We start from the raw sequence: 25,033 nt of genomic DNA on the forward strand, positions 1-25,033 counted from the left end.
CATCCGCGGGCGACCGCTTAATTTCGGGCAGACCGCGCAACACTGACACACACACATAAACAGAAACACGTACATGCACGCATGCACAAAGAAACTCACATGCACAAACACACACACACACACACAGACACATAAAACACACACATACATGCAGGCAAGCAGACAAGCAGACACACACACACACACACACACACACACACAGACGCCCCATTACCCTCACACCAGAGTTTCCGCTTGAAAAAAAAAAATCCGGACATTTTGATGATATGCTGGTCAAATATCCTATTATCACTTCTTAATTAGTCAAGTTGAGGAAAACTGGAGACCGGCTATGTAGCTTAAAGAATGACATAATCACGCTGTATAGAATGCATGCACACACATACCACACCACTATCCCTAATGCTATGCCTCTTTATTTGATAACACGAAATTAAAAAATATTGCCTATTCTGGAAAATGTTTAGTTTCTTTTTCTTTCGGTCCACGGTTCAATGATACCATTCCATTGTGACGCAAATTATCCGCGAACCAGCAATGTCCTCGTCGAGGAGGCCCTAACCCTGCAGATCAGACAGAGAAAGTATGCTCTGCGAACAGAACACAGTAGCATGTCCAGTGTAGCTATGGGTGTGTCTACACGGAAAATGACAAGTGACTTGGTGCGACCGCAACCATCGCACCTCCACTTTCAACGTCACTGATTCCGACAGATACGCCTGACACTTCGGCTTTTTCTCTTCAGGCGTTACGATTTACCATCATTCATTGTGTCTGGCCTCTGAAAAAAAGCTTTTAAGGCTAGTCTGCCTGGGCCTGGCCATGTTTCAACCGTCTCACACATTTGTTCTTTGTTTAACAGATGTTTTAATCATGTGCTTTATTTGCAATGCAGCATATGTGTAACATGCGTTGTGTTGAACCTGCGCGATTCAGCCCTGCACACGCCCGGACTCGAACCCACGAAACGGCAGCACCTCGGATCGGGAGGCGAGCGCGCCAACAATTGAGCCAATAGCCCAGGCTACTGGCTCGCATGCCAGCAGCACTCTTGAGGCGTCAGGGAGTGAGGTTTACCAACGTTCCACAAGCACAGCTAAGCTAGCTGGCATCCTTTACATGCATGTTGTTTAATAACTTTCAAACGGACCACTTGTTTCCATGAAGGCCTGACTATTGCCTATAGTCGCAACTGGGTGATAAGCTGGCGATAAGGCCTTTGAGGTGTCCCGTTATATGGACGCATTAGCAAAAGTTCTTGGCTCTGTCTCGTCCATTAATTTTGTATATCGGGACACCTGGGCGGCCATTATCCCTCACTCACTGCAATGTGGTACTGTATGTGACTGCATTTATTAAAGAAATTAACTTATTACTAGTGCAGTGCCATTCCTGTAGATTTTGTCAAAAGAAATTGACATATTGAGTTACAAATTATGACATAACCATCAACACAAGCATGTAAAAAGCATGGTTATTGCAGTACCTGAAGAGGATTATTCATGTTTTTCTTTCACCTTTTTCATTTACATTATTAGTAATTATTACTTACATTATTATTAGAAATTGAAATGAAACAAAAATGAAATGGCACAACACACACAACAGAAAATTATTATTTACAATTAATTACAAAAAAATAAAGCTTAATCATAGGCCACTGTACAAACTATTACTATTTAGAATGTACAGTGCTGTGCATAAGTTAAGACATTTATTTATATAATAACATTTATTTATTTACAATACATGATACATTCAAAAATAATTGATGTCCTTAAAGGTTTGATTTTTCCTATTTTTTTTTTTTTTTAATTAAGGCATTAAGACAAAAGGCAAAAGATGTTTTTTATTCCTCCCTTCAGTCAATTTTAGCATGGGTGTCTTAAAGGAGAATTCCGGTGTGATATTGACCTAAAGTGTGTTGAAACATGATACCGAGTGTGAACGTATGTCTCATAGCCCATCTCGGCTTGTCCCCTGCACTCCAAAATCTGGCGCTAGTTAGCCGATGCTACCAACAGCTTTTTCAATGGTGGTGCTTCGGCATCGGGCTAGCCATGCAAATAAATCACTGTTTTACACCATTTACGAGGCTCAATGAATCTCCACACTTCATTGGTAGACTTCCGAGGGCCCTGGCATTTAAAACGAGACATTGAGAACTTTGGAAAAGCACTCGTAGTTTACTTACAAGACGATTTATACAGACAATATCTTCACGAAGTTTAGCGTTTGCAGCCATCTTGAATTTAGTCACGATAAGTCGAGCGACGAGTAAGAATGAACAGGTATGATAAGAGATCAGATTCCAAAAATAATTCCGTGGAAATGCATGGATTCCAGTTGCTGAAACTGGAATCCATGCATTTCCACTGAATTATTTTTGGAATCTGATCTATATTATTCAGTGAGGCGTGGTGGTTTATGGGATGAGTAGTTCCTTCGCTCGGAAATGAAAATATGTACACAGTCTTGTACCTTTGACTTTTTTTGGATTTTCTCTTAGTTTTTTCACTCGAAATAATATGTTGTATGCTTATGAGTTATGCCGTAGCTGGTTAGCCTAAGACATGCTGTAAAACTCTTTAAAAACGGATTTTTCCAAACGTCAATGGGACAAAGGAATGGGAATCTTACATCCGGCACCTAACCGCATTTTGGCTGTGGGCGGGACTGTGCAGCTCTATAGGCTACACCTTAGTTTCTTAGCCTAGGTATGTTAGCAACACAGGGCTTGAAAGCATTGACTGACAAAAACGAAACAATGTGTGGAATTGACCTGACTCTCGCCAGATGAATTTCGTTCCACCGAGCTAGCCTAAAGGTAGGGGCGAGCTACCTCGCTGGCATGTTTAATTTGGTTCCTTCGTTAACATAATGTAGGCTACGTTTTTTTTGCACAAAATTGCATCTGCTAATAAACTTAAACATAAACACAAACAAACATGATCTCCTGTGGAATCCCTGACTGCGCCTTCAACGTAGCCTACTATTATTTGTTGACATCAAACCTGAACGAACGGCAGCTGTTCCTGAAGTTCACTTGCATGTTTTTTTTTTTTTTTAAATTAGGCAACTTTTTTGCAGCGGCGCTTGAATTCCAGGAGTGCCGCTGCGCCACTGCTGAATACATTGTAGGGGAAAAACTGTATTAACCTATAATTATTAATGTGCAGTAGGCCTAAGCAGAATTTAGGCATGGCTGCATGTGACATTTCTACAGATCAGAATGACATATTATTAAGCCTAACAGCTGTTTTGAGTTAGGGCTATATTATTGTTAAGCTTTTTGGTTCGAGAGATATGCGGCACATACACACACGTTCCTGCAATTTATAGATAGATAACCCTTTCTACTCATATTTAGCAGGGGTGCAGTAGAGGGCACTGTATTATATTACTCATGAACTATGTGTTTTCTTACCATCCTTATTTTCAGAGCCTTAATGTAAAACTGCCGGATCTCCCAGTAACTGAGGATATTGAAGATGACTTTTATAAGACGGTAGATCCAGAAGACGGCTGCCATTATCAGCAGAGAAATAATCCAATTACTGCCTTGAATTCTGAGAGGGAAAAAGACATGTAAATCAATGATCAAGTCTGGTACAGGCAAGGCAAGTTTATTTCTATAGCGCATTTACATACGCAGAGGCAATTTAATGTGCTTTGCATCAACAAAAGCAAATTATAGATGGTACAGTCCATGTATTACACTGATTGTATTAGTCTTGTGCGTGTTTCCCATCATAAAATAAGATTATTGGTTGAGATTATGTGTGTGCGATTTTAAAATGGTATAAGATTTAAAAATCCTGTACACTATTAAAACAAATGTGTTGTCCCTATCTGGACACAAAGATGTGTTAAAAAACAAGGTAACACTTTATTTTAATGTGTCGCTGTTACAGTGTACCTACCTAATTAGGTACAGTGGTACAACCTGTGTTACAACATGTACTATCGGGTACTATCATTGTACTTGCATTATGTATTTGTGGGTACCTACATATAGTTGTTACATTGTAATACTGAGTGCTTTTACAAAACTTTGCCAATTTGCCTAAATTTTCATCAGAGGCAAAGAGCTGACCTGAGACCTGCTGGATGGGGTAAATCTGGTCATGATAGATTTGATATACAAAGCATTCTTAGCTCCAGTCAAGGCCTCATTGTCTTCAGTGTACATGTAACAGCTGTGCTGCTACAATCTTGTTACTCTTGTGATTTGGGGAAAGCATTTAATAAGCATAATTTTATTGCAGTAATTTTACCTACCACCAAATGATGGACAGAACTCATAATAGTCCTCAATAGTATGGCAGTCAACAACATAACAGCCTAGCCTAGCCCTACAGTATGTGTGGCTCCTTTAAGTGAACCTGACGTCAGTGAATTGCGAGTGAGTGGCTAGAGAGTTTAAATCGTTTTCATTTAGGACTAAACGCTCATAAACGGCTCAGCTTGGAATAAGCTAGAGTATAGCGACCAAATCAGAGTTTGCGAGGGAAACTTTCAACTGCGGGTAACTGAATAAAGCTGCAACTCCTCAGACTGTATCTTATGTCCGTCTACTCTGTTGCGCACAACCTGCTGCAGCAGAAATGAAAGGCGTTAGCCCCGAAGGTTTTAATAACTTATTATGATGACCTGTCTGGAACTGAAGCACGAATGGTTAGCATATTTCTAGGTAATAATACAAAACCCAAGCTAAAGTAATGCAAATATAATACTAAAACACAACTTAGAACTAGGCCTACTTATGTACTCGTCCCACTAACGAGTTTGTTTATTTGTTTCCCCGACCAGCGCGGTAAAGTGCAAACACACCAGCACAAGACGGCTCTAGATAGGGCTGAGCTCCGCTCTGTTAAGGTTAAATGGCGGATCATTCACGAGAGGATTTTGAGATGCACAGATTCCCAAATGAACGCATCCACAGATTTTGTTAGAGTGGTGAAATACATTCACACCTCTAACATTATATTGAGGAAAAAGTATAGCCAACCAAGCTCAAGTAGCTCAGTGTAGCAGGACAGACCTTACGTAGGCCTAAATTAGGACTTTAAAAAATATTGGCGCAAATTATCGGCCAGAATTCTGTTATCGGACCGATAATAATATTTTCATTTTTTCACTTATCGGCTAATAATATATCGGCCGCCGATATATCGTGCATCCCTACGATAGAGATAATTGCCCAAAATGTTGGCATGTTCCTTTAAAAGTATGTCAAAGGTATTTGCCAGTATAATGACATTTAACAACATGTTAACAGGGAAAGTAGGCCAGTGCGCACCGTGTATTACTAAAAGATTCAGTGGCGGTATGCAGTATCGGAAAGAGGAAAGGAGCTGCCTGCCAAAACCAAGGCTGAATACTCTTAAGCACTGAGTGTGAGACTCGCAATTGACACCTTAAATCTTTCACACTACACATGCCTTTCGTCACACCAACTCTTTGTCTACACTTACTCCAATGTATTTCTGATTTTTAAATTAAACTGACAACAAAATCTGCACATTAAGGCAGATATAAAGTGGATTTAAAACATGCTGGTAGCTACAATATGTATTTGTACTATGAGTGCATCTGACCCGGTCTCAAATCAAAAGTGCAACAGTGTCTAATTTATTATCGAACTGTCTAAACAAATTAAGGAATGCAACACACCGCCTTTTATACGATGTATTAGTATGTATCTTCATTCACACTGAGAAATATCAGTGACCGATTGAAACTAACTAAGCTTAGCTATTTGGAAAGGTACTCTAACATGAAGCCATGCAAAAAGAAAGAGAGGTGAGTTAAGAAATTATACATTTTAAGAAATCAGGGAATGCCACATTTAATTTTTATAAAAATATATTAGCTATATATTTTTCATTGAACATGTTAGGAGTGGCATAAGAAGCCAAGGAGGCTTTCCAAAGAAGGATGGAAAGATGAAGGAGTGAAAGAGTGAGCCAGATAACAGATCCTGATGAACACTGTAAACTAGATGTACCGCAAAAAAGGTATAAAATATGACCGCCGCTCAGTCCTGCACATTCTATCCGCAAGAATAAATCATGCTTGTCAATTTGTCTCCATCTCCTACTCTTGCAACTTTTGTGTAAATGAGTGTGTGCATTTGCTTTTGTATGTGTGCTTCTCTGGGCATGTGTTTTTGCTTGTGAGTGTGTGTGTGTGTGGGTGTGTTGCATGTCTGCTTGCCTGCATATGTGTGTGTGTTTTATGTGTCTGTGCGTATGTGTGTTCGCTTATGAGTGGGTGTGTGGGGGTAATGGTGTGTGTGTCTGTGTGTGTGTGTGCCTTGTGTGTCTGTGCGTACTGTACGTGCGACGTGCGTGCATGTCTACTGTATGTGTATGCGTGTGTTTTTATGCGCGTGCTCGTATGTACTGTACGTACGTATTGCGTGCTTGTGTGCATGCATGCGTGCGTACCTCTGTGTGTGTGTGTGCGTGTTTATGTGTGTGTAGTGTTTACTCTATGTTGATCATGGGCGTAGGTGTAGGGGAGGATGCTAGGTACTAGTCCCAAACAATATTTTGAGATGACAAAATTGTCCCCACCAATATTTTAGCGAACTCCTTTGTGCTATTTGGACTGATTCCGACGGCCAGGACAATAGTAAAAGACACACTGTCATTTGATTGGCTGAAACCGAAAGGTTTATCTGACACGCACAACAGTGTCAAAGCATAGCCTACTTAACTTTGTGGTGACACTGGCAGACAAGCGAGTGAGTGTGTCGGTATAGGCCAAGTTATCAGGGATGTCTACCAATATATAAGGCCAGTGTAAAACATTGTAATATTCCCTTTGTCCTTCAGCATGCACATTTTGCCCCTTTTGTGCTTTGTAGATCAGACATGGCACCAAAGAAGAAAAGGACCATACAAAGCTTTTTTTCATTATGCAGAGTCTAAGTAGGCTAGGCAAAATAACTAGCCACACAAAGTGGCAACTAGACTACAACTGTTTCCAGATAAAAGTTTGTTTTGCATTTTAATGCACTCTTAATTCCTCGAAATTACATTTTCTAGTTATTTATAGTATTTTATGATTTGCATTAGGGCTGGGAGAACGCGTCGACATAATCGATGACATCGACGCAAAAAATACATTGACGCAAAATATGAGCGTCGATTCGTCAAGCATAACGTGTGCTGCTAAATATTTTTAATCTTACACCTTCAGTGTTTTCCATACGTTGACTAATCTGTGGCTGGGCACCACAAAATCAAAACCGGCCACCACACGTTGATGTTTCTATGTTGTAGGCCTACTATTTAAATTAAAAAGATAAGATAAAATAATTTCATTGAGCTGCACTTTTTACTCACACAGCCTTTCCTCGCCCCGCCCACTCTCTCTCGTAACGAGCCCGCTGCTCTTCCCCTGCATGTGCATTTAACTAAATATTCACGGTTGTTGAAGGATTGTTGTTGCCACATAGAAGCACTGCATAGAACACAGTGAGCTAAATTGCTATTAAATCCGCTTAGCATCGTGACCATGCTGCGCAAATTTGTTCAAAACTGCTGCATTAAAGTTAAAGTAAACTCTGCTAGGCACTCAATTAGACATACACTAACTTTATTGAATGCTACCTCTGACTAAGAATGCATTACTTTGCACTTGTATAGTCTTTTATTTTGTATCTTTTATCTTAAAAGCAATAAACGTATATTGCAATATTAAAGAATTCATGTTTTTTCATTCAGATATGTAAATAAACATGTATAAGTTGCTATTAGTGAATTAATGGGGAGATAATCGATAATCGAATCAAAATCGAATCGGACAGAAAAAATAAATCGTTAGATTAATCGATGCATCGAAAAAATAATCGCTAGATTAATTGTTTAAAAAATAATCGTTTATCCCAGCCCTAATCTGCATAATTACTAATAGCAAATTTCTGTAAGCAAATTTAGTAATTTGAATACACCATATTGATATTTATCACCCGGAGAGAAGAAATTTAATGGACGAAGTGAAGAAAAATAAGTGAAAGAAAGTGGGGAAGAGAAAAGTGAGCTATCCAGTTCAATGGAGAGAGACACAGAGAAGAGGTTCCATGCAGTTACTGCAGTCAGTGAGAGAGCACAGGTGCAGTTGATTGCATTCTAAGTCGTTAATAGTCCTTGGAATGTGCCTTATATCCTTGTAGAATGGAGAGACACAGAGAGAGTTGGCCTAGTTGAGCAGAAAGCAGTTGATACAGGTGCATCAGTTTAATTGGCTTTGTGAGGGGGCCTAGTTGAGCAGCTGGCAGTTGATACAGGTGCAAATCAGTTTGATTAGCCCATTGTGATGTCATAGTGCCAATGCAAAGTCTATGGGGAAAATAGGCTTGTTTTTTGCTAATATTGCTATAAGTATAAAGTTTACAAAAGTGAAAAATACATTGCCCAAGTGTCCTTTTCAAGTCCTACGTTACAGAGTTTAAACAAAGTTTCTATGTTAAACGGTTGAAGCTGAATTGCACGCAGAAATTTTGGTTAGAACATATGTAAAATATATGATTTTAAAACAGATAATGTAGAGATAGTTACAATGATTTTGCTTAGGTAGACATGGTTGTTGCAATGCTAAATAAAGCTGTTTCTATGACAGTTGCTAGGGTAATCATGTTGGTTGCAATAGAAACTGACATAGATGCTTTATTTCAATGGTTGCTATGTTGGTTGCTAGGTAGGTGGTGGTTAAATATAGTTGGCTAGAGGCATAGTGGGTGATAACTGACAGTTGGAACGGCTGAACAGTTAAATAGTTGGATAGTTTAAATAGCTAAATTATTTAATAGTAAATTATTGTAGTGAGGACTTTTATTTTGAAACAGTTGTGGGCAGAGGAAATAGTTATTGATTTATGTTTAAAACTCATTGAATGCCAAGCTGTATTTGGAAGCTTTGTCCTAGAGTGCCAGCAATCTAGATCATTGTTGATGATTTTTGTACAGCCACAGCATATTCTGTGTTATAGCTATGAACACATACAATGGCTCGTTTAAAAGGTGAGACTTTAAGCTCTCAGTGAGTGCAAACCGTGTATTTCTACACGCCTCTGTTCCTGAGAAATCCCAAGCTAAACAGTGGCTAGTTTTCATCAAAATCGCTGTTTTTTTTTCTAGAAATTGAGATTTCACGTCTTTCATGAAATATGAAGTGTTGCCTGTAAACTTTCCGGGAAGTGATCAGTGAGACCTGGCGAGACTGCCACCTAGTAAAAGACCCACGAAAATGGCCTGGTTTTGACCTGACGTGCATGCGTCACTTATTCGACCCAAAGCGGCAACCGAGTTACGATAAAATGTCCAGATTGTGCGTTTTCATGAGTTTTCGATCGTCATATATTTCATTTCCATTCATCACAGAGTTCCCAAAATCACATATAAGGTGTGTTAGAGTGTCTAGTTTCGTAATTTAAAAAAAAAAGCTAAAAACGTAATATTACGTTTTTGGCACTCAATGAGTTAATATCTCAAATAGTATTAAGTTTACAAAATACGAAAAATACATTCCTCAAGTGTCCTTTTCAAGAACTTACAAAGTTTGAACGAAGTTTCTACATTAAACGGTTGAAGCTGAATTAGATGCAGAAATTTGGTGGGAAGAATAACTAGAAAATGTAATTCCGAGAAATTACCAGTGCATGAAAATGCAAAACATATATTAACATAAAATGCAAAACAAACTTTTATTTGGAAACAGTTATGGGCAGAGGAAACATTTAGCGGGAGTCACAGTTAATGATAACTGACAGTTGGAATAGCTGAACAGTTAAATTGTTGGATAATTTAAATAGTTGAATTATTTAATAGTGAATTATTGTAGTGAGGACATTTATTTTGAAACAGTTGTGGGCAGAGGAAATAGTTGAACAGAATCTGTAGTCTTAAGAGAGCCAGATTGTATGCTTAAAGCCTGAGACAGAGTATATACTGTAGTTTACAAGTTGAATGTAGATAGTGTAATGGATGTTTATAGACAGAAAGTTTAATGGATGTTGATAGGCAGTTGATACAGGTGCAAATCAGTTTAATTAGCCCTTTCTGATGTCATAATGCCAATGCAAAGTCTATGGGGGAAAATAAGCTTGCTTTTTGCTAATATCTCAAAAAGTATAAAGTTCACAAAAAACTAAAATTTGTTAAGTGTCCTTTTCAAGACCTACGTTCCAACGTTTGAACAAAGTTTCTGTGTTAAGCAGTTGAAGCTGAATTAGACACAGAAATTTTGGTTAGAAGAATAATAAAAAGAAGAAGAAGAAGACTTCGGATAACAGAACAGTGAATTGTCATGCACTGTAATAATAAGAAGACTTCAGATAACAGAACAGTGCATTTTCATGCACTGTAATTAACAAAATATAGAGTTAATATGAATTCTAAAATATGTAATAGAAACCTATGACAACCATCACTTTCTATGTGTGTGTTTGTGTGTGCCTGTGGAGGGTCAATCAAATTCTATGATTGCCACTGATGTGAATGATCACACAATATTCAATATTACTGATGGCGTCAAGGTGGTGAGGGCCCCCAACTCAAAGCTGAGACCAAACCTACGCCCGACACAGCAAAATGAAAAAAATCTCTTGGTCTGGTTCAGTACACACAACCATAATCATGGAAAAGACTGCTGACTTGACAGTTGTCCAGAAGACACTCACCGACACCTTCCACAAGGAAGGTAAGCCACAGAAGGTCGATTGGAAGTTTGGAACAAAAGTTGATTGGAAGGGAAAAGTTTGGTAGGCAAAGGTGCACAAACAACGTGGATGACCACAGCCTTGAGAGGATTGTCAAGCAAAACCAATTCAAAAACTTGGGGGAACTTCCACTGAAATCAGTCTAAATCAGTGGTTCTCAACCTGTGTAGCATGGCAGAATGCCTTGGAATTTTGAGGAACCCAAATATTTTTTATACAGGCTCATGAAATAGGCTAGAGGTATATTTCTAAATGCATCAATGACACAGCTTCTGAATCAAAACGGTTTAGGTTTAGGTAGTCATGAAGTGATTGCTATAAAGTACCCTGATAGTGATCTATTATACGGCTCCGTCAACATCATAAGCATATGCCTATCACTGTGGTCTTAGCTCATGAATCCTGTATGGAAAAAAAATGGCCATAAGAATGAACACACCTGTTATAGCCTATAATAATGTTTGTAACATGCTTCATAATCAGTAACAATTAGTCGGTATGCCTTGATGTGTTGGTTTATGTTACCCAAAATGGTTGAGAACCTCTGATCTAAACCATATCCATATGGATATGACCAGTTTCAAGTTAGATCATTATCTTGTAATACTAGAGTCTACTAGACTATACTATTCATGTATAAGTAGTGTCTGAATGCCCACTCCCACACTACAAACGTTTAAATCAGGTTGTTGTTTTAGGTCAATGATATTGCATATTATCCTGTGACACTATTTACACATTGCCTGTGCTGTAAATAGACACTTAAGTTGCAACATGGCTGTAGACATCAATTTTAGGGAGCTAGTTGTTTGTGTATTTTAATACTATGACCACTATCTCTATCATCCTAACTTGTAATGGATAGCTGCTTAAATGTGCTGATATAGTTGACAGTAAGGAAAGCTGAGCTGACCTGTAAAACAACCCCCCCCCCCTCCCTTTTAGATTATTTTTTTTTAGATTTGAGATGTAATGTTGACTCATTGCACTCCTCCTTCTCCTTTAAGAGTAGCATGAAAATAGATCAAACCGGTTGAGACACATCACATATTAACAGCCATGTAGCTACACTGCCTTAGTGCCTCATTTCACTGTGTAATCTGATGTTATCTAATTCACAACAAGGATTGTGCTAGTGTTCAAGTAAGTTGTGTGAAAAGGTTTATAAACCAGTTAATAACAAGAGTTGTGTAATGAGTGTGAAATGCAACCTAAAAGCTGATCTGAATGAAGCATGATACTGTGTTACGTGGGAGTCACTAGACCCTTTTTACAGGGGCACATGCCCCAGTATTTATAAGCTGATTTACAAATGCTAATAAATGAAAACAGAATAGGCTTATGTGCTGTACAGGTCAACTCCCGTAGGTCAAAATAAACTGATTTGATCCTATGAAATGTTTCGCACACAAAACTGAACTTAACACAGCAACCTCAAACACCACTGTTGAACCTACTGCTTCAGTCATGTAAGAAATAAGCAGTTTATGAATTATCCTTACCCGTTTATCAATCAATCAAGTCCACATGCCCAAAATGACAGCATATTTAAAGGCTGTTGAGCTAGCATAACAGCCTAATATAGCCGAACTTTAACAATCTCACATTCTGAGTTTTTCTGGGTGTATATATCCATGCAGATCGACTTTGAATAAGCCATCGTTGTTATATATATATGGGTCAATGACGTGACGCTCATTTTTTTGTGTACATATGGGTTACATACATTTAAAATTGTTAAAATTTGAAAATAATTGACAAATTATTTTCAAACATCATTTTCATCAAACCCTAATCTTAAAGTTTTGGATTTATTTAATTTTGAAAGAGTATTAACTGAATTTGGGTAAAATTGTCAACATGGTGTAACCACAAAAAAATGTGACATTCACACCAAAATCCCTTCTAAAATAATCTGGCATGATCTTGCACAAGAACTTTTCTATATTTAATACAAGTAATGAAACCCCATTGTTCTGAATGTTTGAATTAATATGGGGAATCGTGTCTGTCACATCAACCACTTAAAATGTCAAGTGGTGTAACCACCATTTAAGGAACAATTTTGTATGTATTATGTCAGAGAATCATGTGACAGGAAATTATGTCATAGAGAAGGACCCTTCAAGACCCCAACTGCTATGAGTCAAGGTTAGCAACTCTCTTAAAGTAACATAATAGTGTTTTTAGGCCATGACCAGGCAAGCTTAGGTTACATGTCAAATGGTATGACCTTTTAAAAATGTTGATAAATCATAATAATCATAAAATATTCAATTTAATGTAAAAACTGTGTTTGAATATTCACATAAAGGTGAAGTGTGTACTTAGTTGTCCATAATAAAGCCTGCAAATTTTGCTTTTAAATAGAAATGTCAAATGATGTAACCGGTTACACCATTTGACTTATTTCTGTTTGAGACCAGTTTGATCAGATTCAGAGCCAAGAGTATGTAATTTTAGGTGCCAATTATATTATTTTTATAATTTAAATAGTGACTAACTGTTTAGCATGAACAATAGCTTTAAAAGGGTTTAATTAGATTGCAATTTAAGCGATTTTTGAAATGTCAAAGCTTTTCATTTTAAATTTAAACTTCCATAATTATTTTTTAATATTTTATTATGATGTATGTAAACAGTATGTTCAAATTATAAATAAATAATATAAATACATTTATTATATACAAAATGTACCTCGTCCCCCAATGGATGCCACTTACAAGCAAGAAAAACTTGTCTCGCCACAGAGTGCATGTCAGCGCAGATCCTGCTGTTGGTTGGTTATTAAGAAATCATCATATCCACTCTTTCACTCACTCTTATTCTCTCTCACACACACTTTGAGCCCTAATTTAGCAATATAAAATGCATGGTCACTAGCAAATAGCGTAAATACATTTAGGGGTTTGTCCAGTCCACATTCGTGGTGGTTTTGATATCAAATGTCAGGTGCCTGGCGCAAAAAGGTGGCTCTTATGTTTCTTAATCAGTCATGGGTGTGTTCTGGGCATCCTTTAAACCAATGAGGAGGACATCTGTCATTCCCTTTAACAGCAAGCAGGGCAACTTCAAACAGCATATCAGTATTTTAATAGTCAGTGGTGTATTTGAAGGAATCTGCTTGTACGCAAGACCGTAAAACAGATATTCCACTAAGCCATTCTATACTAAAAGTAGAGTATAGGCTACACACATCTGCACTTGTCTATTAATTGAAGATATAGGCAAAGTGAAACTAACTTCACTGTGGTGTCATAGTCAACGACAAAAGTTATACACAGTTAATTACTTTCAATATTGACTGACAATGGGTTACAAGCAAAAACATAGCCTGAAAAAAGCAAAACTTAACCCCATAATGTTTGAATGACTGAATAAATAACCTAAGGACATTTATTCTGCAGAGGAATTTCTGCTTACATCTCGTGACCATGCGTCTTCAGCTGTGTTTCATATGCGACTTTCGCTATAGACCAGGCTTTTCTTGCTCAGTGGCGTAATGCTTTTTAGACGGTGTAAGATAGCGATTTTTAGATCATGTGCCAGACCACACCTTATGTCGGTAATTTCCACACCCCAGGGCGCATTATTTAATAAAAGTGAAGTATAAGATAGGAAAAAACTTTGCGTCAGAATAATAATACGCTTTGCGCCAGGTTTTGCATCGCGAAAATAGGGCCCTTTATCTCACTCTCTTTGAAAATAATGGGTATAGACTGAAATTGTATGAGAACTGAATTGAAATCAAATAGAACACAAGTTTCTTCATTGATGTTATGAAATGATATTTGATATGGAATATGATGAATGACATGAATTCATATCAAAATATCCAATTCAGTTTACCTTGATGCCTATTTTCTGTGTCAATTTCTTGTCCTATTGCTATAAACGTTTTATGGTCAATTGGTATAACCGATTTATGTCAATTGGTGTAACCAGTATTTTGTCTAAAATACTAATAATGTACAAAAAAATGAATATGGATAATGATTTAATACTCTACTTTACTGTAATAATGGTTGTTTAAACCATTTTTACTCAAATGGTCAAAGAATAGACAGAAAACAAGATGTTTACCGCATATGGTCTTGCTCAGTACAATGAAAAACCCATATAATTTAAATGTAGAAATTTAGTAATAAAACATATTCTCTTAGGATATTACAAAATAAACTAATAATTTCATGAGAGCAATTGCATGAACTCTAGAAGGTGTGAAATATTAGATATTTGTCATTTTTGTGGTTACACCATTTGACAATTTAACAGGCTGTTAGTTCTATATTTTGTTTAAAAAATAGCATACACGTTATATTAAATAATATGAATACAACAGAAATACAAAGTATACACTTTAGCAAACCTCAGGCATGTTTTGTTTTAAAGGTTTAAACATATTTTTAATTTTCTCATCTTACCAACCCTTATCTGTCACTGACCCATATATTATAATATGCTACAGGATTCATGATTTTTAACACCATTAATGTTACATGATGCTGACTGACGCTGGCTATAACTGTACCGTTTAAACGTCTACTGCCTACCAAAACCTGTCTGTTCAGTTAAAGTTAATGATCAAATATTGTTTAATTTAGTGTCAACTTTCAGAGGGAAACCATGCATGACTTCTTTCTGGCCAAATTTCACAGTTTCTAAGAAAGTCTATTGTCTTCGTGTAAACAGAGTTTTGAACAGAGAAAAAAATGTAGGCTCCCATTAGGCTACATCTTTGCCGGTTCTCCCATAACGTTAAAGATCAATGCACCAAGCCTGACGTAGTCATACTCAATTCTAGTCAGAATATGAGTCTAATACTGCTCCATTGGGACATAATTATGGGGCGTGTTTCAACCGATACGGGGGGGGGGAATACCTCTGCACTCAATTGGATAGACCTACTGTAACCAATCAGAGCAACGAAATAGCTTACCGTGAGATGTAGGAAGAAAACACACAAACCATCCTTCTTCTCCACAAATGCCTTAACATTGTTTTCTGGTCTTTTGTAGTTAGTGCTGTCAGTAACTTCTAGCTTACAACACTCATTAGCTGGGAAAGGCTGTCGCAAATCCCTCGAACAGGTGGTCAATAACATGTCGCAATGCAACAGCGCTGTTTTCCCTTGATGAAAGTGAAACCACGAGTTTTCCCACATCTCAACTTTGGCCAAAGTTTTCAGAAATAATCGTTTTCAGTGATAAAACCTCATTAAATAATATGCATTTTCCATATGGGGTCTTAAAAACCATGTATCCTTCTAGCCACAGCGTTTTTGTTTCAAACATAAGCCTATTCTAAGTGTGCTCAGATGACGTGATAGACCAGGCGCTGTTGCTCACCTGTCCATCATCGTAAAGCCCGATTTGATTGGTCCGCCTGATCTAGGGCGAGCATACTTGCTCCACAATGGGATTATGTTTCATCATAACCTTTATTGATGCCTGAAATGTTGACATTGCTGAAATACAGAGATGTAGCCTACTGAGAGGTAGCTGCAGACAACGACGTTCAATAGGTTCAACGTGTCCCTTGCCTACCAGGTGGATGTAAACAAAGTGTTATAGAACCTAGAATACATCACATGAAAAACCTTAATAGGAGCTGGGCTGAGCTTTCCGTGTCTGTCAAGGTGTGTGCATGTAACTTTTGACCCGTATGTCCGATTTTCAAAAATGAGGTACCATTGGAATCCTGGAATCCACGATCTGTGGAGCTTACAGACAATATTAATGTAAGAATGGTTCTGTATGCTATTTATATAATGTTTGTCATGGCATGAAGACTGCAATTTGTTCAATAATTATTGCCCAGATGTAGGATAGGTTACCCGAAATGAGCTAATTAAAGCCCACGGCAGGCATAGATAGATAGATAGATAGATAGATAGATAGATTTTATTGATCCCCAGGGGAAATTCAAGAAAGCATAATACCACTGAAGCGTGTTGACTCCTAATAATAGCGGCTTATTGTTACGTGGTAGCAAATAATGTTATCAAGGAAATAGACATAGGCTAGGCCTAATGTACACAGATATATTGCAACAGGTAATGGTGTAGGCCTATCGTATGTCGTATTTGTACACTTGGAGCAAAGAAGACTATCTTCACCTTTTCCCCTTTGCAACTGTCAAAGAAATCGCATAAACACGGGAAGGTCTAGAGTAGCCTACATCAGATGGCCTAAATATTAGGCCCCTCTGCATAGCATTCAGTGATTTGCATGTAGTAACTTCTACACTGACCTTGATCTAGCCTACTTTGGCTATTTAAAGGTACACTTTTGCCAAAACACAACACAATGTAAATGAACTATAACAAACAATAAAGGACTTAATCACACACTTGATTACTATTTATATTACTATTTATACTATTTATATTACTAGATATATACTAACTATTTTACTGACTATAAAAAAAAATGATGTAGGAAGTTTAGAACCCAGAATTGACCTGCACACTACAAAAGTGCACCAAATGACTCAATACTCTTGGAGGAGGTCTGCGTTAGCCTAGAAATCTAGACGCACCCTAGCGGCGGCAAATTCATTTGCTCAGCCTGTACGTCTAGTATCAAACCATAGGGATTTCTATTGGCTGACGCCGTGGACTTCATCCAATCACAGCGCTCTATTTTGTTAGAGAGTCTTAAGGCGGGCTTAACAGGATAACGACAGTCCTGTGACGGTGAACAACAAGGAAGGTGGCTATGGCTAACGAAGAGCGGTTGTTTGAATCGGCGTTGGCGTCAACTTTGGAGGAGTTGGACTTGTGCTTTTCTTTGAAAGTTGAGCAACACAATGCACTTAAGTAATTCCTTTCGAAGAAGGATGTATTTGCCGTTTAGCCGACCGGATACGGATATGGTCGTAGCGCTGGCCTATTGCATGCCTAGGCAGTTTGAAAGACAATTCTCTGCCCGCCCCTTGGATTAAGCAAGGTAAATGGTTCGATTCCAGACGTCCAGACGTCCATACATTTGAATGATATAGGATGGCCCGCCAGGCTAGGTCTGCGTCCTTTCTATTCCAGATATTTTAGGATTTCGCTTTGGTATCGTTTCAGTATCGAGCATCGGGATATTTATGGCAGGTATCGTATCGAAGTCATAATTTTGGTATCGTGACAACACTACAACCAACGTGATTAACATAGCAACCATCATATGTACCCTAGCAACACCCTAGCAACCATTCAAATCATCCTAGCAACCACCATAATTACCCTAGCAACAACCCAGTAACCACCACTATGTCAACCTAGCAATCACCATAGCAACTAACATGATTACCCTAGCAACAGCCATAGCAACTGCATTATTTAGCATAGCAACCACCATATGTACCCTAGCAACACCCTAGCAACCATCCTAATTACCCAAGCAACAACCTAGCAACTGCATAGCTAGAATGTCAACCTAGCAACCAGCATGATTACCCTAGCAACCACCATAGCAACCGCTTTATTTATGCATTCTGGCTTATTGGATGTTGCGTTAATGCAGATAACTTTTGATCCTTGTGCCCGATTTCCAGAAATGAGGTACCATTGCAATCCTTTTGGCGATCTGCATCTGATCAAACCCACTCTTGAAGTTCCTCGGAAATGCAATTCTAGTTGTATTGTGAGTTTAAGTCAAATCAAACATATTAACACGGAACTTAAATAATTAATTCAGTAGACAATCCAATAAATTACCTGCTCACGGAACAATCCAAATTAAACCATTTTCCCCCATACAATCGAAAATAAAGAGTTGTACTGTATTTAAACAAAAAAATAGTGAAAGTGATTTATGGAAGTGTTTTAATTATTTGCGGAAGGGGAATGTGAATCGGAGATGAGTGATGAGTGTTGTGAATTTAGAATTATTTTCCAATTAGGCCCTGACCTTATATTATTTTACAGTCCTGTACTATGGATGGACTTTGTGTAAACCCCTAGTTTGAAATTACAGGAAGTAGAATTGTGTGTGTTGTTTCCGCAAATCTTTAAGTTCCTGTGTGAATGTATTCTGCGTGAGATTCGTAGTAAAGACGTTAAGTTGAAAACACTCGCCTTGTTCTTTCACTATAAGTTCATTACAATGAGTGTTACCAGCGGGAGACCAGCCACTGCGGCCAGGTGAACTGGAGAGTAGGACTACGAGTCGATATTGAAACAGGGATTTCAGCAACACCCCAACAAGAGAAAGGAGACATCTTGCCATAACGCAGATCCATTCCTGTGTGTGCAACACAAAGTAGTTTGAGCCTGTCCTATTCTGCGCAGGATCTGTAATGCTTCATATTAATTCCCTCCAAGGATTAATCCACATAGGTACAATCCAGAGGAATTCAGTGTAACTATAATCTTCAATGTGTACTCTTTCAAATGCTCCTACCACGTCTCATCCACCCTCGGCAACCACTCTGACTCCAATAGAGCTTCTGTGTGCACCTTGCTGTTGATCAGGTAATTAGTTTTCTACCGTGCCGGTTTGGCCGGGCAGCGTTTTACCCCAATTACATTTAAGTAAACCCGGTTGTATAAGCCTATTGAATATGGGATTAGATAAGATAAAAAATACTTCACGCATCCCGAAAGAAATTTGACTGTCACAACAGCACTGTCCTGTGCATGTGTACAAACAAACATTTGCATCCCTCGCTTTAATGGCACATCCCCAGCACACCACTGCATAAAAAAATGGCACTAGATATGACGGACTGGTAGAACATCTGTAGCATCTTGTTGCAGACGTTGAATGATGTTGATCAGGTAATTAGGTAATTCCCTCATTCCCTCATGATCTTAGTCACCGTAGAAAAAGTAAAGCCGGCTTTGTCCTTTCTTGTAAAGTGCCTTAGTGTTCATAGACCACCCAGTCTATCATCTAAGTGCACATGGGTCAAAACAGGCTTTTTCCTCTGGAAGTCCACTATCAGCTCTAACCAGCTCTTTCATCTTGTTCACATTCACATTCTTGTTCAGTAGAAATCGTTCTTTACGATTCCCTCATCCTCTCAAAGGAACTCTGGATCTCATTCATAGTGACCATTGGGTCCTTGGTTACCTTTCTGACCAAGATCCTTCATCCCGGACTACTCATTTTGGCTGAATGGCCAGATCTAGGAAGACTGTTGGTTGTTCCAAACTTTTCTATTTGAGAATTATAGAGGCTACAGTGCTCTTGGACACTTTCAATGCTGCAGAAATGCTGTTGTATCCTTCCCCAGATCTGTGTCTTCACACAACCCTGTCTCACAGGACTACAGACAATTCTCTCAACCTTTATGGCTTGGTTTTCACTTTGACATACACCATCAAGTTGTAGAAGCATCTCAAGGACCATTGATAGAAGTAGGATGCACCAGAGCTCAATTGCAAGCATCATAACAAAGGGTCTGAATACTTATGTAAATGGAATATTTCAGTCTTTTATTTTTTATACATTTACGAAACACTCCAAACACCTGTTTTTTGTGGAGTGTTGGAGTATTGTGTGTAGATTGTGTAGTGTGTAGAAATTTGAAAGGGTCTGAAAACTTTCTGGTTGCACTGTACCTCCTCTTCTTTAATCTTCGTTTAATGCCCACTCTGCAGCCACAATATTTTATTCTTATTTCAGATGAAATATGTTGTAGATCCTTGTTCCTATCTTACACCCATGGCGGTGATGGATTTTTCCACCGAGTTTGGTGATCAGTTTGGAGAGGATGAGTGTATTGAAAGCTGAACTAAAGTTAATAAACGGCATTCTCACATATGTGTTGCAGCAGCTCAAAGAGACATCCAACATGAATTAGGCATGAATCTGTATTTTCTTAAAGCAAAAATATGTTCACTGGTTACACAAAGACTTCAAAAGTTTTAAACTAAATATGCTAGGACAGGGATGTCAAACTCCGGCCCGCGGGCCAAAAATGGTGCTGCTTATTTGTGGCCCGCGAGGTCATTATTCAATCTGTATTAGAAGTGGCCCGCCACGTAGTTTATACAGCGCATCCATATCTGAGCTGGCCCAACAGTATTCTCTCCAGCGCATCCACGTTAGAGCTGGCCAAGCACGCTATTCTATTCAGCGCATGAGCGCAGCCCAGGGCAACGCAGCCCATCAAGTTGCTACATACTGTACATATAATGTATCATACACCGGTAACACTTCAAATCCCAAAATGCGTTGCATCGTTAATGCCGCCTTTTCTGTTCATAAACAAAACACGTATCCATGCAACCAGACAAACTATCAACGAAAATGGCGAAGCGAAAGATTGATAATCGGAGCTTTCAAGATAGGTGGGAAAACGATTATATGTTCATATTATTCAAGGACAAATCCGTTTGCTTGGTATGTGGATTCACCGTAGCTGTCACTAAAGAGTACAACATAAAACGGCACTACGAAACTAAACATGAAGACAAATACAAAGATCTGGATGCGAAGCTTAAGCTACAGAAAGTGGGAGAATTGAAAGCAAGTCTGCTTTCAAGGCAGACAAGCCAAGTCACAAAGTAATGCTGCTGTAAAAGCGAGTTTTACTGTTGCACAGGATATCGCGCACGGCCATTCTCAGAGGGAGAGTTTGTTAACTGTTAATAGTTACAATTACAATTTTGATAATTGTTAAATGTTATTTACAATTTTTATAGTTCACCTGCAAAAAATAGGCCAATATATTTTTTCTATTCAGATATTCAATATATTTTTTCTATTAGGCTATATTCAGAAATGCCTGCATTCTATTTTTTCTTGTGTGTATACAGTTTTAATTCAATAAAAACATCGGTTATTCAATAAATGTTGAGCTTGGCCCGCGACATACTCCCAGTTCTTAATTTTGGCCCCCTGTGAATTTGAGTTTGACACCCCTGGTGCAAAAGGAAATTTATAGGGGTGTAAAGATTAACGATACGAATCGGTATCCGTTTTTAACGTGTAAGATACGGCTACATCGATATGTGAAGCCCCGTATCGGAATAAAACTGAAATTAACTGGTCGTTATATCGATTTACTTGTTACGAATCGGTTCACAATCTTTTCTGCTCGTTCAGACTCTCATTTACGTTGCAAGCAGCGCGTTCATCCCACTTCCTGTTTTGAAACTACACGTGGCACGGATTTGTGGGTAATGCAGTTCGTTTTGGGCTACATTCATTGCCCAAAGTTGTCAAAGGACTTCATTACCCATAAATCTACTGCAACTTAAGCATGTGACAACTCGCACTCGGTCGTTTGTTTGACAGTTTTTTATTACTCTTTTGTTTTTCAAAATCCAGCGCGAAATTAAACACTTACTATAGCATTTTCTAAACGGCAACGATAGTCTGTAGAGTAGCCTTACGTTTGATGAAGGGACTTCCTTAATGTTAAAGAATAATTTGGCCCTTGCTGCTAAAACGATGCACAAATTATTATTATTTTGTTCATATTCACTCAGACTTGGAACAAAATAGGCCCAGTTCATAGGCCTATTTTATTCTTGTAGGCTAGGCTATATGAGAAGATTGTCTTAAACAGTTTTATTTTATTTTGGTATTGTCTTACCTCAACAATAGGCTACAGCTCCTTGAAAACAATCAGATATAACTCTATAAAATCTATAAAGTCTATAAAAATGTATTTTTATGTTGTATTTGACTGCTGTGTTTGACTGAAATGTAGACTATTCTTTTTTTCATTTCAATACAGCATATGATACAAACCTCAGTTAAGATAATCATATTCACACATTTGTTTTTGCCTAATTGACATGACCATGATAATTGATAATATAAAATTAATGTGCACCTTAAGCAAATGATAAAAAATCTTTCAGAATGCTTTCCATTCTTCAACTGCATCGAACTGCATCGAATCGTACTGAATCGTTTTTTATAAACATGTATCTTTTCTTGTATCGAATCGTGCCCATGTATATAGATGTGAATCGTATTGTCTTTAACATGAGAGATTCACACCCCTAGAAATTTAGCCTAATAGCCAAACCAAAACACTTGGAATAAGCCTACAGCAATAGGATATATTTAAAATGAATAATAGATTATTAGAAATCAACACAGACTCACTGACTTGAGCCTGGTGATTAGCGTAGAGTTTTTTAATTCTCAGTGAGATTGATGAGAGGGCCACCCGCAAGTCCTGCTCTACTGAGAGGCGCGCTCTTCTGTTGTTTTTCATGTAGGCGAGCGAGGAGAATGCAACGTCGTATAGGTAGGTGGTGGGGAAATGTAAAAGTTCAGGAATAGCATGCCTGGAGATGGTGGGGTATTCAACTGCTGCAGATAGCCAGAATACATGAAGAGGCACCTGTCCAAACTGCAGTTTTAATGTGTCCATTCGGCGCTGTGCACATTCCTCCTTTTCTTTAAACGTGAGCTTCTTTGTGGAAGACATCAAGTTGAATGGGTCACATATCCAGTCGTGCTCTTCTACATCAGTCACAGGAAAGTAGCACTCAAACCTCTCTCGCAAGGATTGCAAGTGTGAGGCGATAACTGCGTGTTGGCCTAGGCCTTATCGACCTCCTTGTTGGCCTAGCACTATCGTGGCCAGAGGGAACATTTCCATGCAGCCTTCACGCAAAGCTTCTTGCCAAAGATCCAACTTTGCCATGAATCCAAGAATCTTGTCTGTAGTGAAGAGGACGTTTTCATTTCTGCCCTGCATCTTTGTGTTTAGCTTGTTCAGATGAGCGAATATGTCGGCTAGATAGGCGAGCTTGGCGCACCATATCTCATCAGATAACTGCCCCTTGTGTGGCACATCATGCTGCTTTTAAAATTCTACAAGTTCTTCTTGTAGCTCATATAAAGTCAAACTTCACGGCCTGGCCTAACACCTCTGACAACTCAGGAGGCAAGGCTTTGGCAACTAGAGCTTCACTGTGGAAAATGCAGTGGTTTATTTTCCCATTGGGATGTTGTGTTTTCACTCTAGATTCAAATCCTTTCACTCTCCCCTTCATTGCGGCAGCGCCGTCTATGCACACACTGGAACACATCCTTCAAGACAGATTTTTCTCCCTTAGGTAGTTATCTCCTCTCCTGTAGCCTGGCTTTCCAGTTCCTTACAAAAAAGGAACAATTATTTTAGCTGCACTTTTGCCCAGCGATTTTCCGACATGCTGGCAAGATCAGGTCTCTGCAATAGTGTGAGGTATTTTCTGCTTTGCGATAAGTTCAGCGACTAAGTAACTCCTCCTGCGCTGCATCATACAGCTTCACACAGTTCGTCATAAGGTCCTGTTGCCTTTGATTGTGGTCCATTGATCGTCTGAAAAAGGACACGTCTTTGTCTTTCAAGTGAGGATGTTTCATTTCTAAATGCCTCTTCAGCTTACTTGGCACCGTGTTAGAATTAGCCAATTTCTCCCGGCAGATGACGCACTCGGGTTGTGGGCAAGTGCTATTACCTGACTGGGTAAAGCCAAAAGCAAGGTAGCTCTCATTATACTGCCTGTTTACAGTTTTCGTTTTTTCCTGTTGCATCTAGGCCTGGTACTACCTGGTGTTTTGCGGTTAGAACTAGAATTTTTTCCATTTGCAGTGTCAACGTAAAATAGTCAGTTTTTTTATTTTTATTACAAGGAAGTAGATGTTCTATAGATCTAACAGCTCAGACAACGCTCATTGGAAGGTGCAGCAACTTCAGGTGAAATTACAACAAGAAAGTCAACGAAATGAGAGCAATGACATGATGACAGGGAAAAAAGGGACACGTTTGCCAGCATCTTTCAACAAGAACATTGAACTAAGGAAAGTAGGCTACAACTTCATTCACAAGCAAAGCAGATAGTTCAAAAATTGAACCTATAGCATTCGTTTAGGCTATGTAGCTTCAATGTTGTCAATGCAGGTTGATGCAGGACTGTCGGCTGAGTAAAAAAAAAGAAATTCAATCGATCTGTCCGAGTCACATTATATTATGTAACCTAAATATATCCAAAATATAGCCATTGCCGTAAGGGCTAATTGTGTGTAGGCTACCCTATGGTGAAGTTATAATCAGACTTAAAGCAGTGCAAAGCAGATGCAGCAGTTGAATAGGTTGGAAATTACTGCTTTTCAGCCACCTGATGCTCATTCTGGGGGAGGCTGTGACAAGATGTATCAATTAATGTTGTTGCCTATGAGTGCAGGTACATGTAGGCTATACTCTGCTAGTCACACACGTTTTAGTAAAGCAAGGTTTAGTGGATTCCTGGTGTTGTATACATGTCAGCAGATTCCTTCAGATGACTGTTAAAATAATAAATCGCTATTTGATGTTGTACTCCTTACTCTTAAAGGGAATGACAGATGTCACTGTAATT

General features: G+C 38.6%; 1 protein-coding gene across 4 annotated transcripts in view; it reads right to left on the bottom strand.

The window, feature by feature from the left end:
• atg9b (autophagy related 9B) overlaps positions 1–25,033 on the bottom strand; it is a 98,993-nt gene that overhangs the window by 25,517 nt on the left and 48,443 nt on the right. For all 4 annotated transcript variants that reach the window (XM_042109332.1, XM_042109322.1, XM_042109317.1 and 1 more), the window contains one exon: positions 3,428–3,569. In XM_042109332.1, the coding sequence (XP_041965266.1) occupies positions 3,428–3,569 (142 nt within the window). The remainder of the gene's footprint in view (positions 1–3,427; positions 3,570–25,033) is intronic.

Source organism: Alosa sapidissima, chromosome 1, assembly GCF_018492685.1.
Source record: "Alosa sapidissima isolate fAloSap1 chromosome 1, fAloSap1.pri, whole genome shotgun sequence".
In the NCBI taxonomy this organism is placed as follows: Eukaryota; Metazoa; Chordata; class Actinopteri; order Clupeiformes; family Clupeidae; genus Alosa; species Alosa sapidissima.